Source organism: Acartia tonsa, chromosome 14 (assembly GCF_053477335.1).
Source record: "Acartia tonsa isolate MP-2025a chromosome 14, ASM5347733v1, whole genome shotgun sequence".
Lineage (NCBI taxonomy): Eukaryota > Metazoa > Arthropoda > Copepoda > Calanoida > Acartiidae > Acartia > Acartia tonsa.
This window is the reverse complement of record NC_137273.1, coordinates 3042797-3064831: the sequence shown is the minus strand read 5'-3', so window position 1 is coordinate 3064831 and position 22035 is coordinate 3042797. Positions and strand designations below refer to the sequence as shown.

Here is a 22035-nt window from a genome sequence, read left to right as displayed (position 1 = left end):
AGGGTAACTTCCCTCTTCCAAGATAAATCAACCCTTGAGAAAAAAAATATTTTTAAAACTAAGATTAGAGTGGGGGTTATTTAACCCCCACACACTTTTACAAGTGCCTCTAGATGCTATGAGGGGCGTATCTGCTATTTTTCAAGAATACTGAATAAAATTTTAAAAAACACATAATTGTACACGGTGTTTCAGAAAAAACTGCGTTTTCCGTTTTTCTGACACAACCAGAAGGAATACAGAAAAAACGATTATATGTCCCTATTCTCTGTAAAAAAGTACATCAAATTTATAACAGGTGTTTTTCATTATCTCTAAAATTACGGCCTCTATGATAGGTACATAGTTTCCAAAAATGCTTTATGTGAAAAATGTTGTGCAAGAAAAATTAAAATAACTATTCTATTATGTATAAAAAAATCGTAAAATTTCAATATTAATTTAGAAAAAGATATAAGAAAAGTACCTTAATGAGTTTTAAAGGTGAAATGCTTTTTAGCTCCTCACAAAAGCATTTTTAAGAAACTGCAATTTGTCATTTTTTCACATTTCTTGATTGTGATGCATTTGCAGTAAAAGAATCTTCTTTAATAACGTAGGTTATAGTAAAAAGAAAAAAACTCCTTTTTATTTGACAAAAAAATCTCGATGCTGTGAGTATTGGTGCAAAAAATATGACGTAACAAAAAAAATTAGCCAATGAGAGGCCGTTATTGACCAATGGTAAAATTTATAGTGGCCTCTCATTAGCTAATTTTTTTTGTTACGTCATATTTTTTGCACCAAAACTCACAGCATCAAAAATCTCTAAAGACAAAAAAGTTATTGAAGTTTGAATTTTTTTATTAAAGCATTTAATTACAAATTATGGATAAATTATGAGTTTATATCTTAACCTGTCAATCAAATTAAAGGATTATAGGAATAAATGAGGGGTGGGGATTAACGAACATGAGCAATTTTTAAGGTCATGTTTCTTAAGTATACAAAAAGAAAAACAGAATATTTGTTTTCAGTGAGGGAATTTTAAATGAAATTTTTAGTGTAATTGGTAGAAAATTGTATTGGCCGTATGAAGATGTTGTTTTCAAGTGAATAAATTTTTTAAAACCAACCTTAAGGCACAAAATTCTACCAGAAAAAAGCATCATACGCATCTTTTGAAATATTTATGCTTTAAAATGCGCCGTTATTTTCAGAGATATTAAAAAACACCTGTAACAATTTCGATGCATATTTTTATAGAGAAAATTGACATATAATTATTTTTTTTGTACTCCTAATGGTTGTTTCCCAAATTTGGAAAACGCAGTTTTTTTAAACGCCCTGTATATAGCACAAACACACCTACATACATCCTACTCATTTCAGGGGACAAGACCCAGAAAATCTAGAAAATTATGATTGTATTCGAATTTTTGTTTGGGCACGGGAGAGTGTTGTAGGTAATATTTATTTTAGGGTTGGCAATCTAGATCCGGAATCCGCCCAATTTTTGGTCAATTTTGGAATCCGAATCCGTATCCGGAAACCGTTTTTTTTTAGCGGATTCGGATTCTTAATTGGTAGGCTAAATTAGCGTCTTGAGTTTTTTCTTTTAACTCCTCCTCTTTGAAGGCAAAGATTTTCGTCATTATATGTAAAATCTTTTAAAATCTGGTACAATTTTTATAATTAAAAAAAACATTTAAAATATGGCTAGAATCCGAATCCGGAATCCGCGGGAATCCGCCATTTTTTTTTGACGGATCCGGTCCAAAAATTTGACGGATTGCCATCCCTAATTTATTTATATTCAAATATCTTATTTGTGTCTTTTCCTTTTTTTTTTCTTTAAAAATATCCAATTTTGTCCAAGTAGTAGTAAAGGAAAAAAAGTCTCTATATTTTGGATTTTTTTTGTGATTTTAACTTAGGTTTTTTTTCAATCAACTATTGTATCTAAATCAAATTGAATTTCTCTTTGCAATTAGGGATGCGAAGTCGTTTGATTATTTTAAATGGGTGCTCAAACTGCTATAGTGTTCATTTTTATTGCATGGTTTAGGTGCCAAGAGGTCAGATAGTTTTGTCATAGCTGTTCTCGAGTTGGCCGGTCAGATTCTGGTTTTCAAGGTAGACTTTTATTGGCGGTTTCCCTCTAAGTTCCTTGCCACAAGTACCTCCCTCCCCCTTTATTTTTAAATTAATTTAAAATATGGTGGTTAGGTTAACGCAAGGAGAGTGCCTTTAAAACATTAAAAAAAAACTACGTACCTCTCCCTTTAAATACAGGTGGTTTCGGTGTCCTTTAGATATTGAGAGGGAAAGCAACCTTTAGTTTTTAAAGTAAAGTCATTTTATCATAATTTTAAAAAATGGAGTAATTTTTTGCGTATTTTTGTAACATTTTAGTCAAATGCTCTTATTAAGTCAAACTGTTCTTAATGATGACCATATGTATATATGTATGTAGAACATTTCACTATAAGGTTACACCCAACTTTACAGAAAATACGCGAAAAAATTACCCCCTTTTTTCTAGCCAGAAATGTATGAAACTATAGAGGAAGATGAAATAAGCCAAGCTCAGCAACGAACTGTTTTACCTGTTTTTAAAAGGTACATAATATTTTCTAATAAGAAATAATACAGGGGTGTTTATTCTGCACAAGATTCATTTTTTTTCCTGTGACATTTTTTAGAAGGGAAGGGGATAAAATGGAAAAATATTTTCAGAACTCTTAATTTAATTTATTCATATTATCCCCACTCCCACATATTCTTTTAGTTTTTTTTTTAACAAAGAAAGGAGAAAATTTGAAAAAAAAATGCTTTCAGTTCTCTTAATTTTTACTTTTTTTCCCCAATCCACACATATTTTATTATTTTACCCCCCTCCCACCCTCCCCCCCTCCTTCCCTTAGCAGGGTCAAATTTGCAGAATATACACCCCTTCAATAATATAATATTACTTATTCGTAGAAACTTTAACTTTGGGTAATTTTAATAAATCTTGATTACTACTTACTAGATTAAAAAAAAGTAGTCTCTTTCCAACCGTGTTCAATCCATAGAAGGGACAAATTTGGTAATCAATTTATCGCCCATTGTCCTATCACTTAAGTTTCCTAATTTAAACAGATTTAGAAAATTTAAAGTAAGATTTAACATTATTCTAATATTTTAATTTCCGCGGATATTAAAATGAAAAAAAAATATAAGATTAAAACCAGTTTTGTGAGCCCCGAGGGGCCAAATGTTCATTCCTACTAAACTGGTATTAATTTTAGGATTTATATTAATATTCATGGAAAATTGTCTATACTATACAATACATGATTTTTAGTATGGCCTAGAACCGGTTCTAATCCAGCGGATATTAGTCAGTTTCGAAGCCATACTGGAAATAATATTCTTTTTTATTTTGTTCAGGGTCAAGGATGAAGTGATTCAGCTACTTGCTACGAATTCAGAAAAATAAGGATTACTAAGGCTATTCAGTATTATTGGTTTATTCGTGCAAACTGTGTTATATAAAACTTAGAGCGGTGCTTTCCCTCAAATTGTCTTTCGAACATTGAAAGTGCTTGTTTTTAATTTTTTCAATAAATAGAAAGTAATGGGGTTGAGTATTTTTTTATTAGTAGTAGACCCTTTACTCGAGTAGCTTAAATCTAAGCTGCTCTAACCCTGCAGGGCTACCTAGTACTCAATATAACCTAACCTAACCTATTTCTGTGCTTGACCTTAAATTTTTCATTATTATATATGACCTATTATTTCACTAATTTGCTTATTATTTTACAAACTTTATTCTTTATTTATCTCCCCTAGCATCTAGAGGCTCTATAAAGGAAGAGATATGGAGGGCAGAAAAATAGCCTAAAACCATACCCGGACTCTTTATAAAAATGTAATAGCCTAAAACTATTTAGGGACCTATAAGAAGCTTCCATATAAAGGAGGACCACATCGGTTCAGCGGTTAGCGAGATCCTTCCCTACATACAAAAAAGCTTTCTATTTTATATGATAGGATTTGTGTGTTATGAACGTAAATGGTCTTATTTTTGTAAATTTGGTTTGTTTATTTTATTATATTACCTATTCAAGTATTTTTTTCTATTTTTTCAGACTTCTACAATGACTGATCTATAATGGAAACCTTCATATAATTTATCCTGCAAGTTAAAGGTAAAAAGATTATAACTACTAAGTTGTCAGAGGAAGTCCCTTCAAAGATTTTCAGAAGGGGTGGGGGGTTAAAACCGTGTTTAGCCACCCCCCCCCCCTCCAAAAAAAACAACAAATAATTTTTGAGTGCCGTCCTACCTCTTATTTTATTATCACTGAACATTTGATTGATAATTCACTTTGTCTGTCTCTCTCAATCCTTGATTTTATTTGGCTTTGCTTTGGATGTGGTCATCCTTGTTAAAAGCGAAGCTTTTCTATAATTAGGGTATGTCCGTCCGTACGTCTGTCCGTCCCAGAGAGATAGCTCTTTTCGTTAATTTAAATAGGTTAGAATTGTCCTATCGATTCCAAACTTTGTATGGTTATTCCTGTAGTAGTTAGGTACGATTTAGAAAGCGTAGCAACTCTATAACCGTTACCAGAATGTCCGTACGTCCATTTTAAACATGTTGATATTTTTACTTTTTTAACAACAAATTTTTATAATATGATCTTATAATCATCCGATTGATCTGATTTTTTGTATATTGATTCCTGAAACAATAAAGTATGACGTTATAAGCGAAGCAACTCTATAATCAAGTCCTAAAAATGTAGGTATGTCCATAAACATTATCCTGAATCAAGCAGTTTTCAACAAATTTACTTACAATTTTGCTTTGACTCTTATACATTTATATTCTGATTATTAGGTTCTGACACTATACAAGTGTTAATGTCCGTTTGTCCTACCGTTTCAGTGCTTCGCTTTTATGGATGTTGTCATCCTTGGTTTTTTTAAAGTTGGATTAGATTGTTTGATTGTTAAAGATAAAAATGCCCTTTTAAAAATATACCTTTATAGGCATTTTCTTCAGCTAAGAGTTTTTGGCGATGTCACTAGTTATTACTCGCATAGGATAGACAGCCTTCTGCGGATATTATGTAAAATGAAAAATTAAAAGATTAAAACCAGGCCCACATCTCATCGGGTCTAGCAAAACTGTCATTATTTTTAATTAAATATTCATAGAAAATTGTCTGTAACTCAATATTAAACATGATTTTTCGGTATGGCTAAGAATTAGTTAAACCCAGTGTATATTAATAGGTTTCGAAACCATACTGAAAAGAGATTAATTTGATATTTTCTTGTTTTTTTTTAAATGTTTGGATATTTAACTTAATGAACCAATCAAACAAAATTCAATAAAACTTAGGTGACTACCAGTAGTGTAATAAACAGGACTTTTCCTAATGTTGTAATCCTTGTTTTTATGAAAAAGTGATAACCTAATTTTGATATTTTTGCTTAAGTTTTGATGTTAGAAAATGAAGAGAGCACAGGATATAGAAGATTTCACCTCAGCTGAGAAGAAATCTAAATTTGAATCACAACCAAATTCTCCGGAGCTAGCAGGTACAATTATCATTCAAAGATCTAATTCGGTTTTTCTAGGACGTCAAGGTGGTCGGGGGGAGGGGGGGGGGGTATTTTCTTCCAACTTGGGGTTGCCATCGAGAGATTTTTTTTGTAAAAAAAGTCTTTAAAAGGTGTTTTTTTTAGAATTAAAAAATAATTTGAAAGGGATAAGTTTTCTTATGTTTTATTTCTTTTTGGCGGGTGGTGCTACCCCCTACCCAAAAATAGTTATGAACCTTCTCAGGGCCAGTGAGAACCATACCTGTTCAGTGGTTAGCAAGATTCTTTGGTATAGACAAAAAAAACAGACTTTTATAGAAGCATAAATGTTATATATCTCGGCTTTAATTTTAGATAGCAAATGGAACCTGAGCAACCTCCCTTTTGATGAATATGAATACCTTCTCAAGTACCTAAACCCTCAGGTAGGGGTGTCAGTATATTCTGCAAAAGATTTGTTTTTTACCCCTGCTTCAAAATATTAAATTTTTTCCTTCAAGGAAGGGTAAAAATGTTTCCAGGACTCTTTATTCTTATTGATTTTTTACCCCACCCACAAACATTTTTCTCCACCTCCTACATATTTTTTTCACCTCCCCCCTCCCCCCCCCTCCCCATGAGGATCCCATGCAGAATATACATACACCCCTGGCCTCAGGACAAACTCAACCTAAAACTAACCTCCACGGCTGTGGAGAAAAGACTGATATCTGTGGATAAATCCATGAGAATGTGGCACGTTGAATTTGACTTCAAGAGCGATACTTACCTCAAACTAGCCGAGGATCTGATGAAAGCTAAACTAAGGCAGGGTTGGCAAGAAAAGTCCAGGGCAGTTAAAACCACATAGTTTTTTTTTCCGGTTTTAACCACCAACAAAAATCCATAGCAAAAGTCGACCTTGAAAAAAATGCTGTTTTCGCCTCCAAACAGGTCCTGAATTACTGGGTATTTTTTAACGCCTGTACACACAGTATAATAGTATAAGGAATTTAGAAATAAGTATTGGGTATTATTTGAAGAAAAAAAATTTGAAAGAAATCAATAGAGGACTATCCACGAACCAGAGCAAGTGATTCTAAGAATCTTCCAGCATTATAGTATTTTTTTAGTGAATATACTAGGTTTATGTTTAATATTTGCTTTGTCGACTAAAAAGTTAGGTTTCACCATGGTTTTATATGAAAAAAACTTTGAAACGTAAAGCAATTTTTAAAGCAACATCATCAAATGCTTTGTTGAGTTCAAAAGACAAAATAAAATAACACTGCAGGAAAGCATCAAATTGCAAAAGTACAGTAATTAAACTGTTTACAAGTTACCAACCCTTTTTCTAAATATACATTTTCAATCACAATAATATGCTTTTGTGTCAAAGATTATAAATAACAGGTTGAACATATCAAAACATTCGATAATATTGCACCAAACAACGCTTAACATTTCAAAGTTTTTTTCATATAAAACCATGGTGAAACTTTTTAGTCAATAAAGCAAATATTAAACATAAACCTAGTATATTTACTAAAAAAATACTATGGGTCAATGCTGGAAGATGCTTAGAATCACTTGCTCTGGTTCATTGATAGTCCTCTTTACATTAAAAAGTAGAATTATTTACCTTTTCTTTTTGAAAATTCTGGTTTTTTCCATGGTTAAACCGGACTTTTCAATTGTCCTCAGACTTTGTAGAAAAACCCAGATTTTTGCCAACTCTGAACTAAGGCATATGTTACATGAAAATTTTGATGACATTCAACTCTCTGTGACATTTGGTAATCCGGTGGATGAGTATAACAGGAATGGATATAGAATAGGGTGAGGCGGGGCATTACCGGTAATTTTTTTGGTTTTTTGAAAAAAAAATGGGGTAAATATTAATATTTTTAAATGGGACCAAGACCATTAGAAAGCTTACGGAAAGGACTATCAGGTCCTAATAGGACGTTATCCTAGGACTTTTAGAAGTTTGTCATAATTGGACTCAAAGAAATTACCGATAAATGCCCCATGGTGGGGCATTGTGGGTAACGTCTTTTCAACCTAAAAAAAATCGATGAAAAACGGCCAAACGGCCAGTCAAACATAAATAATCATAATTAGTATAGGTTATAGGGATTATCCACAAAAATTTTCATAAAGATCGGATTATTCCTTCTATGTCAAAAATCATTTTTTTTTAAAGACGAGAAATTTAGATTTTTTTTTCACAAATATTTTCTTAAAAAATAAAATTTAAATTTTTTTATATAAAAAAAACCTGTTCTATTCACTTTTTGGCCTAATTCTTAAAAAGCCCATATTGAATTTTAGATTTTACCAAAGAAAACCTGAAAATTGATCTTAAAAATCGAATTTGAATTTTTTTTTCGACGTTACCGAAAAATACCCCGCGCGAACTTTGGTCATTTTTGAAAAAAATATTAACTCTACATTTAAGCTCTCAACGGATTTGGAAAGAGCGGGCAATTCTTAGTTCAAAAGGTTTTTACGGATCAGTTCTAGGTCTTACCAATTTTTGTGTAGGTCGATCTTTATACACCTAGGTGAAAAAATTTTTGGAAAAAAAAATTTTTCGTCCGACTTTGAGACCCAAAAAGTACACTTAAAATTCATCTCACAAAAATTTCATTTTATACTTTTTTGTAGGCAATTTAATAAGGAACAATTTTGCTTTGATGTTTTTTTCTGTCAGTCGATTAGAACATGGAGAAAAATGTAATTTTCTGAAGGTGGGTAAAAAATTACCGGTAATGCCCCTTACCGGTTAATGCCCCGCTTGACCCTATACGTGGATATTATGACCAAGGATAAAGTTGTCGTCAATTTAGCTTGCTCACATGGAACTCTTCTATTGGTCAGTCTGTAAATCCATTAGGATAGGTGGGGATGGGGTGAAGGGAGTTGGAAGGGGGGACATCATTATTTTAGACCGCTGCATGTTTCATTTTATTAGGTATAGAACAATGGATGTAGAATATACATGGATATCATGAAAGGAGAAAATTGTCGTCAACTTAAGTTGAAATATCCCCTTGCATTTATTGGTCAGGCTGTTTATCCAGTAGAAGGAGAGGGGATGGGGTAAAGGAGCAGGATGGGGGTGATCCTTATTTTAGCCCGCTCAAGATTTATTTTTATTATAGAACATGAAAATCTGGTGTAAGATCCAAGTAATAATATATCCATTGTAACAGGAATCAACCCCCGAAACAACTCCTCATGATGATTGCAGATTCTGTCATTAACCATTGGAAGGATAATATTGTGTATCTGGATTTATTTATCTATGGTTTTGAATTTTTTCTTACGGATCCTGATCTTAGGATGTCAAATCTGCAAGGGATGAAGTTAAGAAAGCATAAATATGAAGAATGTAATAAAGAATCAGTTATTGTATCTGCGCTAATCAACAAGCACACCGAAATCCTCAAAAGTCTTGATATTCAAAGCTTTCAAAACGTTAATATTCCTGACAAACTGAAGCTAACTAGTTTTACAGCTCTCAATCTTAACTTGGAAACTGTGAAATCAGTTCTGGCAGCCTGCTCCCAAACGTTACTTCAATTTCAATGGAGCATGGATTTTAAAAACCCAATAATAGAAGGATTTGTTTGTCCAACCCTGCCTCAACTCAAAGAACTTACTCTCTTTCAACTTCCCATAGATGTCCTTCTGTCCATTCTCAAATCTTGTTGCACCAACCTTGAAACATTGCGCTTATTTCTAATATATGACTACAAAACATTTGATGTCAAATATGGAAAATGTAGGTATTATAAAATTAAGGATAATGCTTTGAAAGGTATTCAGTTGCTTCAACTAAAGAAATTCGAAATACAAAACTCAGATTTTCATTTGGCCAAAGAGATTATGAAATCTTGCAAATCATCCTTAGAAGAGCTTGGTGTTGAGGAAACCTATATGGATCCTGAAAATAAAGAGATACTAACAGATTTGCCTTGCCTTCCCAACCTCACAAAGTTTAGCTGTAAAAGCGAAGATGCTAAAGTTGCTTTTCATATAATAAACTTGGCAGAAAATCTATCTGAAGTTGCTCTTTTTGAAATGGACGCCATGCTACTGAGAGACACTGAAGTAAGAAACAAATTCACCAAAATTAAACGGCTTAAATGCAGATATGTTTCCATGACAATTGTTTATCCAATCATTGAATCAGCACAACAATCATTGCAGGTATTGGATCTCTTTGGTATGTCTACAAAGGATTTAATCATGGATGATAGTATTTTGCAAAGAATTCCATTCCTCAACTTAAAAGTTAAAAAATTCATGTGTGGAAAAATGCCTAAAAGATTCTCGACAAAACTTTTGGAAGCAATGGAGACTACAGTTGAGGAATTACACATTAAGAACAATGATGATTTGACCATTGAAGAAGATATTGAACTAAATCTAAAAGTGCTGAAAGTTGAATCAATGAAAGCTGAAACCTTTCTGGATATTCTGGAATCAACACAACCAACACTGGAAAGGCTGAGTCTTGCAAATATTGTGCTGGATGTCAAAGGATTTAGATTGCCAAAGTTTACATTTCCAAAGCTACACGAGCTTGAAATTGGGGATGTCCCCAAAGTTTTTCTAAAACCATTCCTCAAGACACACCAGTTTAACCTGAAAACTTTGAAATGTGCCACCACAAATGCTGATATCATTAACTACAAGAATAGAAATCCAGATTGTTGTGTTGTTGTTGATAATTCTGTTGGCCCAAGAAAATCTGAGTTGGACAGACTGATACTTGCTTCTAGAGCCCAATTTCACACCAGTAGTTACCAAAACCGTGAAATAGATGAACAGTCTCTGGCGGATTTTTATATGATGTATGATGAAGGATAGTTATAGATTGTCACAGGGGTGTATATTTTAAACAAGATTCATTTTTCCCCCCTAAAAACTTTAAAATGTTTCCAGTACTCCACATTTTATTCATCTTTAGTACTCCTTCCGCATATTATTTCTAGTTTTTTCCCCCACTCCCTTTTAACAGGGTAACCGGTTCAGAATTTACACCCCTGTAGATTGATCAAGTTGTTGAGATTTTAAACAGATGCAATCATACCTTTCCAAAGCATATTTTTTTTTAATTAAACTATTTATCTTTTTCTTCTTATGTTTCATGAGCTTCAGTAAATCAAATCAGGAAGGGATGGGACATTGGACTGTTTATTACACTAGTCCCCATAGTTTAATGATAACGTTTTCTTATTTGTTGGCTTTAAAACTTAAGGGGCATTTATTAAGTTTTAAAGGGGGAAGGCGGATGTGCCACTTTTTGAAACCAAAACCAAAAGTCAACAAAGAAACTCATCTAAAAAAAGAGTTACAGGTCTGAGATTTTGCATGGCAGTTGCTATATAGGGGTACAATATGGAACTGTGAAGAAACGGCGGCGCAACCGCCGAAAACCGGCGTTTCCTGCCGAATTTTTTTTTTGCCTTTTCTCGGCGGTTTTCGGCGTTTCTTTACAGTTCCATATTGTACCCCTATTAAGCAACTGCCATGCAAAATCTCAGACCTGTAACTCTTTTTTTAGTTGAGTTCCTTTGACTTTTAGTTTTGGTTTCAAAAAGTGGCACATCCGCCTCCCCCCTTTAGATTCCTGCTTCTTTTAGCTTAAAATTATTGAGGTGATAGGAAGATATCATTCAAACTTTTGTCGATATAATTTAATTTGCCATGGAAGGACTTTTATTTGAACCAAAGCTTTAGGGAAGATTAATTTATTTTCCATTGTCCTATCCAAGTTTCCCTGCTCTGACATATTTTGTTATTTTTTTCTACTTTTATACCTAAATTATGTGATGTACATGATATTATTTTTTTTCCAGAACTTAGTTTTTTTAAATAATGGGGGACAAGGGAAGCCCAAGTTCAGATGAGGGATCTTTTGAAGACTGCGTTGAGGTAAATTGATTTTATGGAGGGGGGGGGGGGGGCTCTAGAGGCACAATAAATGTTTCTTTTAAATCTATGTTAATATAAGCTGTTTTTAAAAAAAATATTTTTTCGCCGCTAGATGGGGGTTAGTTATGTTTTTTTTTGCGATTTCTCATGGGAAGGTGGTGGTACCCTCCCCCAGAATAGCCATAAATCTTCCCAGGATCTATGAGAAGCTACACTAAAACCATATCGGTTCTGAAGTTAGCGAGATCCTTTTATACACACAGACAAACAGACAGAGAAGATCCTGCTACTTTGTTATAAGGATGATGGAAATTTTCTTGATTTTAGTTTTATTTGTAGGCGCTAGAGGTCGGCGAAGAGTTGGGTGAAAATGAGAAAGATATAGAGAAACTTACAGGAGCTGTCAAAGAGCTAGAAATTGCCAAAGATTTTTCCCTTGAAAACTTGCATGTTTACTTTCAAAAGGTAAATCATTTTTGACTATCATTTGATTATAGAGATGATTCGCTTATAAATCTTTTCCCCATTGTCCGAGAAATCATTATTCTAATGACAGTCGATCTGATTTTAGAGTTGCTATGCTTTTTAATTTGTACCTAACAATTTCAGAAATTATCATGCCAAGTTTGAAATCCATCGGGCAATTCTAACATGTCTTGATTTAAAAAAAAAAACAATTATAGGCGTATGGACTGACCCTAATTATAGAAAGCTTCGCTTTTTCATTTTTCTTTCGTCCTATTTACTATAGGAAAAACTTTTCCATCATGGCTTCGAAAACGATTAATATCCGGTGGATAAGAACTGGTTCTCAGCCAAACTGAAAAATAATATATAGCATCGTAATACAGACATTTTCCCACAAATATTAAGATAGACATCATAAAATTAAAACCAGTTTTGTTAGCAACAAAAATTAAAATAAGTTTAAATCTTAAAATTTTTCCTTTGTTATCCGTGGAAAGCTGTCTATAATAATATGCGATCAACAACTTTTTTTTTTATTTTCAGTAGGTAAAGTTTACATAAAATTAATCCTTTTTGTTGTAGATTTTTATTATTTTCAGAGCTTTGAAACAACCGAAGAGATCGATATAGCGCATTATATTCTTGGATTTAGGGAGGTTTACAAATTCTTAACACTGCTTGGTTCAGGTCAGTAACTTATTAGTTTTGTTAGGGAGGGAGGGGGCATTGGGTTGTTTATTACACTGGTCCCCAAAGTTTTATGATAACGTTTTCTTTTTCGCTGGCTTAACAACTTTGGGGAACTTTTCATTGAATTTTAATTAGTTGGTTCATTTAGTTGAGTATCCTTTCGTTTTAACCACAAATTGTTATCTATAGAAGAGGTAATTTTGTGAATCATCATTGGAGATGTATATCAATTTATCAGTCATTGTCTTATCCCTTCAGATACCTGAGTTTTTTTTACAATTTGAGCAAGCAGGGTGGCTTAAATCAAGGACTTATGAAGACCTCTTATTAAATCTAAGGTCTAGTGATGCTTCTTGTGGGTTAGGTAAAGTAAATATTGTAGAGCCCTGGGAGGGATAGGTTCCTGTGGGATTACAGCTCCTCCCCCGAAAAATTGAAGGATTACCTAGTAAGATTTCAGCTGATTTTTTTTTTTTTGGGGGGGGGGGCTAACTTAGTATTTTACTAAGGTAGGACAGTCCCCCCCGAATAAGCTGAAATAACAAAATATTTATTTTTTATTAAGTTTTGGACTACAATCATAATTGTTGAACCTTAGGTATCTTCTTTGTTTCAGTGTTCTCTTTTGTGGCAGTAGATGTCCAAATGAAAATAGACGTACTTCACAAATACAACACTGGTAATGATTTATTTTTCTCATCGTATTATGGACAGCTTTCCACGGATATGAAAATGGAAATTTATAAGCTTTTGTTAGCCCCGAGGGGCTCGGCTGTTACACAAGTCGCTAAAGTTTTATAATGGCGTTTTCTTATTCGTTGGCTCAACAACTTTGCGGACTTATATATTAAAGGGGGGGGGGTTTTTAATGCAACCATCTCGTAATCAGTGAGCAAATGGCACTTAGAATTCGAATTTCGATCTAAACTTTTGCATGAGTAATCTTTGGTAGGTCTATTTTCCCTAAATCAACTTTGCGGACTTATATATTAAAGGGGGGGTTTTTTAATGCAACCATCTCGTAATCAGTGAGCAAATGGCACTTAGAATTCGAATTTCGATCTAAACTTTTGCATGAGTAATCTTTGGTAGGTCTATTTTCCCTAAATCGAACAAAAAGTTGGAAAAGTAACGGCTGGCAGCTCAGCCGTTTAGCCGTTTTTGCCTATTTTAGGGTAAATCCTTCATCAATTACGTAGGAATCAACTTTATAAAACATATTTTTGGTTTAATTTATGTTAAATGATAACAATTACCATTTTTGAAACTTCTAGTACCAACAGCTACCGTCAAGAACCGTTTAATAGTGTTTTGGAGTGGCAACGAGTATTATGTGGGGAGAGGTTTCGTGACTAATTTGTATTATAGATATCCAAAAAATGGCAAAACTGCTGAGCCGCCAGCCGTTAGCCGTTACTTTTCCAACTTTTTGTTCAATTTAGGGAAAATAGACCTACCAAGGATTATTCATGCAAAATATCAGATGGAAATTCGAATTCTAAGTGGCATTTGCTCACTGATTACGAGATGGTTGCATTAAACCCCCCCCCCCCTTTTTGATTGGTTGGTTTATTAAGTTAGAACGTACAAATCACTAATTGTAATCTACTTAAGGGGTTAATTTTGTGTATCATCATTGGGGATGTTCATAAAGGGAGGAGTAGTTTGCGCTAAAAATCCGTATAGGTGTGAGCTTAAAAATAGTAGTAGAACGGTAATATTCACTAAATGTGTATTTCTTATTGAAAAGAACTACCTATAGAAAAAAAATTTTTTTAGTTAACTTAAATTTTTATCGTTCTACTACTATTTTTAACTTATAAATCACAACCTTTATAGAATTTTAGCACAACCTACTCCTCCCTTAATCGGCTATTGTCTTATCCCTTCAGATCCCTGATAATATTTATTTATCTTAGGAGAAAACAAAGATAATTACAAGACCTTGAAAACAATGATCCAGTATGAAGTTGAAAATGATATGATTCTCAAAAAGGTATAACACAAATTGGTGCTTTCCCTCATTTCAATTTATTTCGAGTACTTAAACTACCCGCCCCCCCTCCCTCATTTAAAAAAAATAAATTGAAAATAATTGAAATAATACCTGCAGAGAGCGTTGAAAATGGGGGTCCTATACCTGTGGTGCCCTAACCCTGTAGGGCTACCGTACACAGTACCCTTTATAACCTTAAAATGGATAGGTATAGAATATACTTGGATATTAGGACAGGGTAAAAAATGTTAGTTTAGGTAGCGAACATGAAACTCACATATTGGTCAGTTCGCCCACTCACTAGGGAGAGGGGGGATCTGAAAAAGGACTTTACCTTAGACTATCTATCTATTACCCTATTTTCTATCTTTCTATTTCTATAATATCTATCTAATTTTAAAATGATCTTAGAGGAAGCAGAACTTTACTTAGATTGTTTCGAGCCTTTGACTATCTTAATATCTATCCCTCTTATGTCTATCTATCTGTCTTTATATTATCTATCTAGAAACGTGATGACCCAAGTGGTAGCAGAACTTTATTAAGATTGCACAGAGCCTTAGATTATGTTGTTCTTTTCTTGGGTAAGTTGCTAAAGACTAGCTTGGACTAAAGATAATAAAAAACTCGGATCATGGAAAGAAATGAAGTTGCGGGTTTCTTCGTATTTTCACAGTAGCTTTTCTCCTATTTCTAGCCTATGTGGGGGGCTCTAGCACAGCGGGGCATATTTTCTAACCCTGCGGAACAATCATTAGGTAACAGTTTCTTTACCTAACCTAACCTAAAATAACCTTTCAAAAGCTACTGTGAAAATACGATGAAAGCCGCAACTTCGTTTTCTTTCCATGGCCCAAAACTCTTACTGGAAATTAAACAAGAATGACAACAGTCATAAGCACAAAAAAAATCTTGAATAATGACAAGGAGATTTTAAAAATAATGTTTTTTAGTTGGTATGGTTGAATGTCGACAAGAAGTTTTAGCAGTCTATCTTGCCTGGCCCGGCTAGCCTGAAATAAAAATAGAACTTTTTTACGTCCCAAAAGTCATTATGGCTTTAAGTAAAATCGCATTATTACAGAAATATAGATTACAGATATATTACTAAAATAAATGTCTTTATTAATAATTAATGTAAGCCATAGCGACTGGCATTCGGCCATTCACAACGGATTAAAACTTTAAATAATGTGCAAAACCATGTACAAAATTGGATTTAAATGTAAATTTAGTAAAAAATGACTAAGAAATATTTGGACAAAAATAATGATATTGGCACATTCGATATATATCCGCGGAAAGCTGTTTATAATTCAATGCCAGAAATAAATATTACTTTTCAGGAAAGCTTGACGGAATTACTCATGACGACAAGTGTGCTCCTATTTCCAGGTGCAGCATTCATTTGAAACCGATTAATATCCGGTGGATAAGAATCGGTTCTCATACATACTATTTCATAAATTATACCCCATCTGTGATTAAAACTATTGGTTGAAAAGTTTAGAACAAGCCAATCATAATTAAGTAAGTGCCTTAAGTTTATGAAACGACGGATATGATAACGTGCTCATAGAACTTGGTACCAGTGTAATTTACAGTCTAATGTCCCATCCTTACCTGAGAGTACTAGAAATATTTTTTTGTTTGTCCTTAGGCTCGGCATCTATGTTATTGACAGGAGAAGAAGAATTATATGATTAGGCAGCGCAGGGTTAGGCATAGGACACGCTCCCCTCCCCCCCCCCCCCTATAATTTATTTTTAATTAATCCGTGCTCAACCGGCCACTTGTGAGAAAGCACTATTCAGTTATTGATAACGTAGCTCCTTGAGACAGCGGGTCATGGCATAATGTACTTGAGCGTAGAGCTTGATAGCCCTAGTGGCTGTACAAAAGTGTCTCGTCCTTCTCCATGACTACTTAGGTCCAAACACTAAGAGACAATTGCTTCACACTCATTATTAATAACTATTCTATTTCTTAAATCTTATAATTTTTCAGGGAAGCTTACGAGTTAACCCTACAGAAGCATCACATATGGGCCATCCAAAAGGCAGCTAAGGTAACAAATATTTATAATACAATTACACATTAAGCCACTTTGGTTTTAAGCCATTTTTCTTTAGGCTTAAAACATCTACTTAGTTATTATCCTCATGAATAGAACCATCCAGTCACCAAGCCCCCCCCCCCCCCAAAAAAAAAATAGATTTCGGAAAAGAAATTCTTTTAGTGGTGATATCCACTCCTTTGGACCTCCTATTTAAAGTTTCGAAGGTGCTAGTTTTAATGGGCACTATATATGGGAGGTGGATTCAACCCCCCTTCCCCCTTTCAAATTTAGTTTTAAAAGGAAAAGATAGAAAGAATTTTAACAGGGGTTATTTTTTCCAGGGGTTACTTCTCTATGGAGGGTTATGATACACTCCCACAATATAGAGACCCATGATAAGCTACAATGTAAAGCTGAAACATATCGGTTCAGCGGTTAGAAATATTCTTTGGTACAGACAGTCATACATCCTGTTACTTTTATATAAGAATATTATATTTCTAGTTTGATAGGTATTGGGACATTAATTTTTGTTGTCGCACAATTTAATTATAAATATTAACATCCTTATATATATAATATAATATTATATTTTAGCTTGCTATGGCGTTGTTACCAACCAAAGGTGGCCTTGTTCAGAAAGGTAATTTTTCACAAGAATTTATTCATTTTTAGGGGATAAGAAAATTGATGATATGTTATACATCTCCAATTATGATAATTAGAATAACACCTTCTCTAGATCAATTATTATTTGCAACGTTAACGTTTGAACATTACCAATTAATCAAAATTTAAGAACAATACCCAATTATTAAAGTCAACAAATAAGATAACTTGGTTTAAAACTTTTTATACCAATGTTCCCTCCTTCCGTCCCTGCATTGCTGCCCTGACTGAATAAGCCTAAATGTCTAAACTTTTCAACCATTGTCTATTTTAAGTATGTCCCGAGGCGGCTGAGGACGAAGCCATCATGAAGAAGGTGGAGGCTGACTTTATTGCCGCGGTCAACAGCATGAAAAAAGTGTTCGAAACTTCACAGGTTTCAGTTTTATCCTTTTCACAAAGCAGTGATCTAAACGGATAAGACAATTGCCGATAATTTGATGTACATCCATAATTATGACACACAAAATTACCACTTTTGTAAATTAAAATTAGTGGTTGAGAAGTTTATACTTAATTGTTAAGCCAACGAATAAGAAAACGTTATTCTAAAACTTTGGGGACTAGTGTAATAAACAGCCAATTGTCCCCTTTCTCTCTGCTTTTAAATAGTGGCTTAACAAACCAGACAGCCGGACAAACGAACATTAACAATTAACAATTTGAGTGACAGAGCTTTTTATCAAAGATATAAAATTATTTTGCGTTTTATAAGAAGGATTCTATGTTAAGCGAAAAATGCTTAATGTAGGATACCCAATTTTTATCAGTTTTAAAACGTCCCAGGACTCACCTTTATACACTTATTATGTGGTACAGAAGTCCTCATATTAAGTTTCAAATCGATAGGTCAATTCTAACCTGACTAAATATTCGGTAAGAGCTATTGTTGTTGGACAAGTTGTTAATTTAGGTTGGGCATCATCTACTAGTTTCACTTTATTAGAGTACTTGATAATCTGGTTTATGATTCAAGTAATAATAAATCTTTGAGCTATTTGGACGTACAAACTTTTAATAATCTAAGTTTTATTTCAGGCACTGTACGAGAATCACGATCTATTGGACATCCCTTAATAAAAGAATAGCTCCTCTACACAAAAAAAATACTCAATGTAGAAATTAAATGGAATCGTCAGTCCTAGCCAAAATACAGTTAACATTTAAGTTTGAATTTCTTATTGATAAAAAGAAATTGATACTCTAAATATTTTATAATATGTCACTAAATAATTCTGAATTTTCTAGCGATTCCTAATCAAAAATATAATATAATAGCGCAATTTAGATATTTTAAAATTCACTTTTTCACAATTATATACCTATACTTATGTACTTTAAATACCAGTATTTTTATGAGGGATTTGCACTTGAAAAAAAATTGATTAAATTCGGAAATACAGGTTTTTATCAGAACGGCATCGAAACCGATAAATATCCGCTGGATCTGAAAAATCATGTTTAGCATCATTCTACAGACTTCCACGAATATTAAAATATAGATATAAGATTAATATCAGATTTATGCCAGTTTTGTTAGCCCAAGGGGCCGAAGGTTTTAATATTTTGAATTTTCATTTTTATATCAACGGAAAGCTGTCTACGATGCGATAAATAACTCTTATTGCTCAAATGCTAGTTACTTAAAATAATCTGAAAAAGCCAAATTGATGCACAGTAAGTTTCGCGCGGACAAAGTCAACGCGCGTAAAACGTGCGTTTTCTTGAACCTTTTTTGATAATACCAAATTAATGCAAGCTGAAATAACTTTTTATTAGGTGCAAATCTCTTTTATCACTTTAGTATTTTACTTTTAATATTTTTCTATTACTTACTAAAGAATTACAGTATAGCTTTATTTTGGGGTACTTCCATGAAACAGTATGTTATGATTTTTGCTACTTATAGCTAAATTGAAGGATCTTTTTGCGTAGTTTTTACCCTAACTGATTTAAATGATTTTAAGTTGTTATTTCAATAAAAGTTATAGGTTGTCAAAGGGTATCCTAAAAAAGCACTAGAGCATGATTTTTGAACTTTAATCTTAATACCTTTCATGGAAATACCTATTATATTAAATACATTCCATTTTTAGAATTTTATAGTATTCCTTTGAAAGGCATCAATCACAAAATTTTCAGTATTTTATTTGATGTGCTTTCACTTCTGCTTGTTTATCAGGGATTTAAAGGATAAGACAATGGCCAATACATTACTTTAGATTCTCAATTCTCAAAGTTAACCCTTCTGTATATAAAAAAATAGTGGTTGCAACGTTTAAACACTCAATTTAATGAGTCAACCAATCAAAATTCACTCAAGTCCCCAAAGTTGTTAAACCAACGAATAAGAAAACGTTTTTATAAAACTTTGGGGACTAGTTTAATAAACAGCCCTTTGTCCCCTCTCTCTCTGTTTGTTTATAAATTAATTTGTTTTATATTCTAACTAGTGCCTAGCCCCTAGAGACTCAAAGAGGCACTAAAGGGGTGGGGGGATTTATTATTTTGTGAGTGCAGTGGTACCCTCCCCAAAATCTGAGTTTTTAAAAAACCTTCCCAGGACCTATGAGACAGATATCCTTTTATAATCTAATAAACAGACAAACATAATATATTAATCAATAATTTTTTGTTCTGTTAAGATCTTGCTAACCGCTGAACTGTTAACGTTCTTCATTAAAGGAAGCTTCACCAAGGTCCCTGGATGGTTTTAATCTACTTTACTTTTAGTCTTGGGATGGCTTTAGACTATTTTAAATTCTGAAGTGATAAATTCTGCGGATTTGAAAGCACAATTTTATATTTTGTATGTATTATTTTATGAAAATTGATCTGAACATACCCAGGAATCTTAAGGGATAAGACATTGGACGATAAATTGATAAACTATTTACCTATTAATATTATTGGTGGAAAAGTTTAGAGTTAGACACTGCTAGTTTGAACCAACCAAACAACATATATTTAAATTACAGAAAGTTTTAAGCTGACTAATAAAAGAACTTTGGGTACCAGTATAATTTAAAGTCAAATGTCCCCTCCCCCCCTGAAAGATACCCTATATTAAATACTATTGATCTGATTTTTAAGTTACTTGCCACAGATGAAAAAAAAATAATTGACCATTTTTACCTTTTTAATTGAATTTTTTTTATTTTTACATTTATTTTAAAAAGAAATATTTAGTTTGTAATCCTTAGTTTAAGATCTGATGTTTATAGTATTACCAGTGAAGCTATTCTAAACTTACAATTTAATTGTCCGTTAAATATTTGCAATTTAAGCCAAACTTTTTTTTATATATAATGTTCTTTGCGAATTAGATTGAAGATGGTAGAAAGGGTTGTAGTGCTTTTTTATTTAATTTAACAGTCATATGTTATTTTTTAGTTTCTTTTAGCTTATTTTTTTACACATGTTGGACCTTTCATTCAAATTTCTCGTGGAGCACTTTTTTTTTACTTTAGGTTTTGTTATTTTGGGTATTGGGTAGCCCCGCAGAATTCCCCCATCCCTCCGAAGTTGTAATTTTCAAATTAAATGGGGGGGGGGGGGTTCTGTGCTCGAGAAGAACTTCTTTGGAAAAGCACCCAATCATTGCTGCGCTTTTTTTGTACTTTATCATACTTGTTTATTTTGCAACGGCAAGACAAACTTTAAAATTTGCCACCAAAAAGAGAACCAATAACGTGTCTCTTTTTAAAAATACCCGCATGTTATTGGCTGTCATATGATAAAGGAGTCACATGATTGGTTCATTTTGGCGGCAATTAACAAAGTTGTGTTTTCGTTGTAGCTTTGTTCGGTTCTATTGGAATACATCCATACGGGATTCTAATCATAAATTATAACCATAAGACTTCCTTAAGGGCTGCCAAACCCTTCAGAGTGCCCCAATATAACCTTACTTAACCTAACTTAACCTATTAAGATTGTCGTAATCCCGCGTGGGTATGATTTCATGTTCTGTTCACCGATATCACAAATTACCTTTCTAGTATGGCTTCAAATTAGATAAATATCCGCTGGATTAGAACCGGTTCTTAGCCATACTGAAAAATCCTATATCGTATCGTATTATAGACAATTTTGTGCGAACAATAGCCCCGAGTAGGGTTTTAATTAAACTTAATTCTACATTTTACTATCCGCGAAAAGTTGTCTATAGTACAATGCGTTAAATCACATTTCAAATTATATGTAATTATTTTTTAAAAATTTTAAACCAAGTCTCAAATTCAGTGCTTATTATAAATTTAAATTTTTTCTAATAAATATGTTAATCGGTCAATATTTAATCGGATTTTTTTTGGCCAAAACAAAAAAAAATACTCAACAGTCGTTATATGAAGTAGAAGGATATATCTCTGTGTATGGCTGTCTTTTCAGAAGGAGAGTGGGGACAATAGGCTGCTTATTCCACTTATTTCCAAAGTTTTATAATAAGTTTTTCTTATTCAGTGGATTTTAATTGGTTAGTTCAAGTTGAGTGTTCAAACGTTTCAACCTCTAATTTTAATCTAAAGGGTCAATTTGTGTATCATAAATGGGGATGTGCATCATTTTATCGGCCTTTGTCTTATCCCTTTAGCTCCCTGCCGTCTTTTAGAATTTGAGTTCTTTCCTGCTAAAGAAGTTTTTA

At 33.1% G+C, this 22035-nt stretch overlaps 3 protein-coding genes across 6 annotated transcripts in view; all 3 read left to right on the top strand.

The window, feature by feature from the left end:
- LOC145306277 (GDP-D-glucose phosphorylase 1) overlaps positions 1–4116 on the top strand; it is a 28394-nt gene extending 24278 nt beyond the window's left edge. For both annotated transcript variants that reach the window (XM_080148348.1, XM_080148347.1), the window contains exons 11-14: positions 1372–1445; positions 2048–2115; positions 2525–2601; positions 3415–4116. In XM_080148348.1, coding sequence (XP_080004474.1) covers positions 1372–1445; positions 2048–2115; positions 2525–2601; positions 3415–3463 — 268 coding nt within the window. In that variant the 3' untranslated portion in view covers positions 3464–4116. The remainder of the gene's footprint in view (positions 1–1371; positions 1446–2047; positions 2116–2524; positions 2602–3414) is intronic.
- Positions 3636–9318, top strand: LOC145306280 (uncharacterized). Its single transcript, XM_080148352.1, has 5 exons — positions 3636–4175; positions 5475–5577; positions 5935–6005; positions 6239–6387; positions 7306–9318. The coding sequence occupies exons 2-5, from the start codon at positions 5490–5492 to the stop codon at positions 7400–7402; spliced, it is 405 nt and encodes a 134-aa protein (XP_080004478.1). The 5' UTR covers positions 3636–4175; positions 5475–5489; the 3' UTR covers positions 7403–9318.
- Positions 9319–11376: 2058 nt separating this feature from the next.
- Positions 11377–21684, top strand: LOC145306279 (ceramide-1-phosphate transfer protein-like). Of its 3 annotated transcripts, none has more exons than XR_013874947.1 (12): positions 11377–11508; positions 11848–11973; positions 12576–12663; positions 13283–13345; positions 14586–14662; positions 15171–15246; positions 16009–16057; positions 16670–16730; positions 17319–17364; positions 17666–17766; positions 18429–19238; positions 19487–21684. XR_013874947.1 is itself a non-coding variant. In XM_080148351.1 (11 exons), exons 1-11 carry the CDS (start codon positions 11452–11454, stop codon positions 18465–18467), a joined length of 783 nt encoding a protein of 260 aa, XP_080004477.1. In that variant the 5' UTR covers positions 11377–11451; the 3' UTR covers positions 18468–21684. The 3 variants fall into 3 exon arrangements, 1 of the variants encoding a protein (XP_080004477.1); XR_013874946.1 differs by having other exon boundaries at positions 18429–19256; XM_080148351.1 differs by having other exon boundaries at positions 18429–21684.
- Positions 21685–22035: the final 351 nt, after the last annotated feature.

What these genes read in the sequence shown, in the direction of transcription:
- LOC145306280 (XM_080148352.1), top strand. Translation starts at nt 5,490, where the DNA reads ATGAAGAGAGCACAGGATATAGAAGATTTCACCTCAGCTGAGAAGAAA. An exon ending in AAATTCTCCGGAGCTAGCAG is followed by an intron (nt 5,578 to 5,934) that starts GTACAATTATCA and finishes CTTTAATTTTAG; the next exon opens with ATAGCAAATGGAACCTGAGC. An exon ending in TCAAGTACCTAAACCCTCAG is followed by an intron (nt 6,006 to 6,238) that starts GTAGGGGTGTCA and finishes CCCTGGCCTCAG; the next exon opens with GACAAACTCAACCTAAAACT.
- LOC145306279 (XM_080148351.1), top strand. Translation starts at nt 11,452, where the DNA reads ATGGGGGACAAGGGAAGCCCAAGTTCAGATGAGGGATCTTTTGAAGAC. An exon ending in ATGATATGATTCTCAAAAAG is followed by an intron (nt 14,663 to 15,170) that starts GTATAACACAAA and finishes TTATCTATCTAG; the next exon opens with AAACGTGATGACCCAAGTGG. An exon ending in AGGTGGCCTTGTTCAGAAAG is followed by an intron (nt 17,365 to 17,665) that starts GTAATTTTTCAC and finishes GTCTATTTTAAG; the next exon opens with TATGTCCCGAGGCGGCTGAG.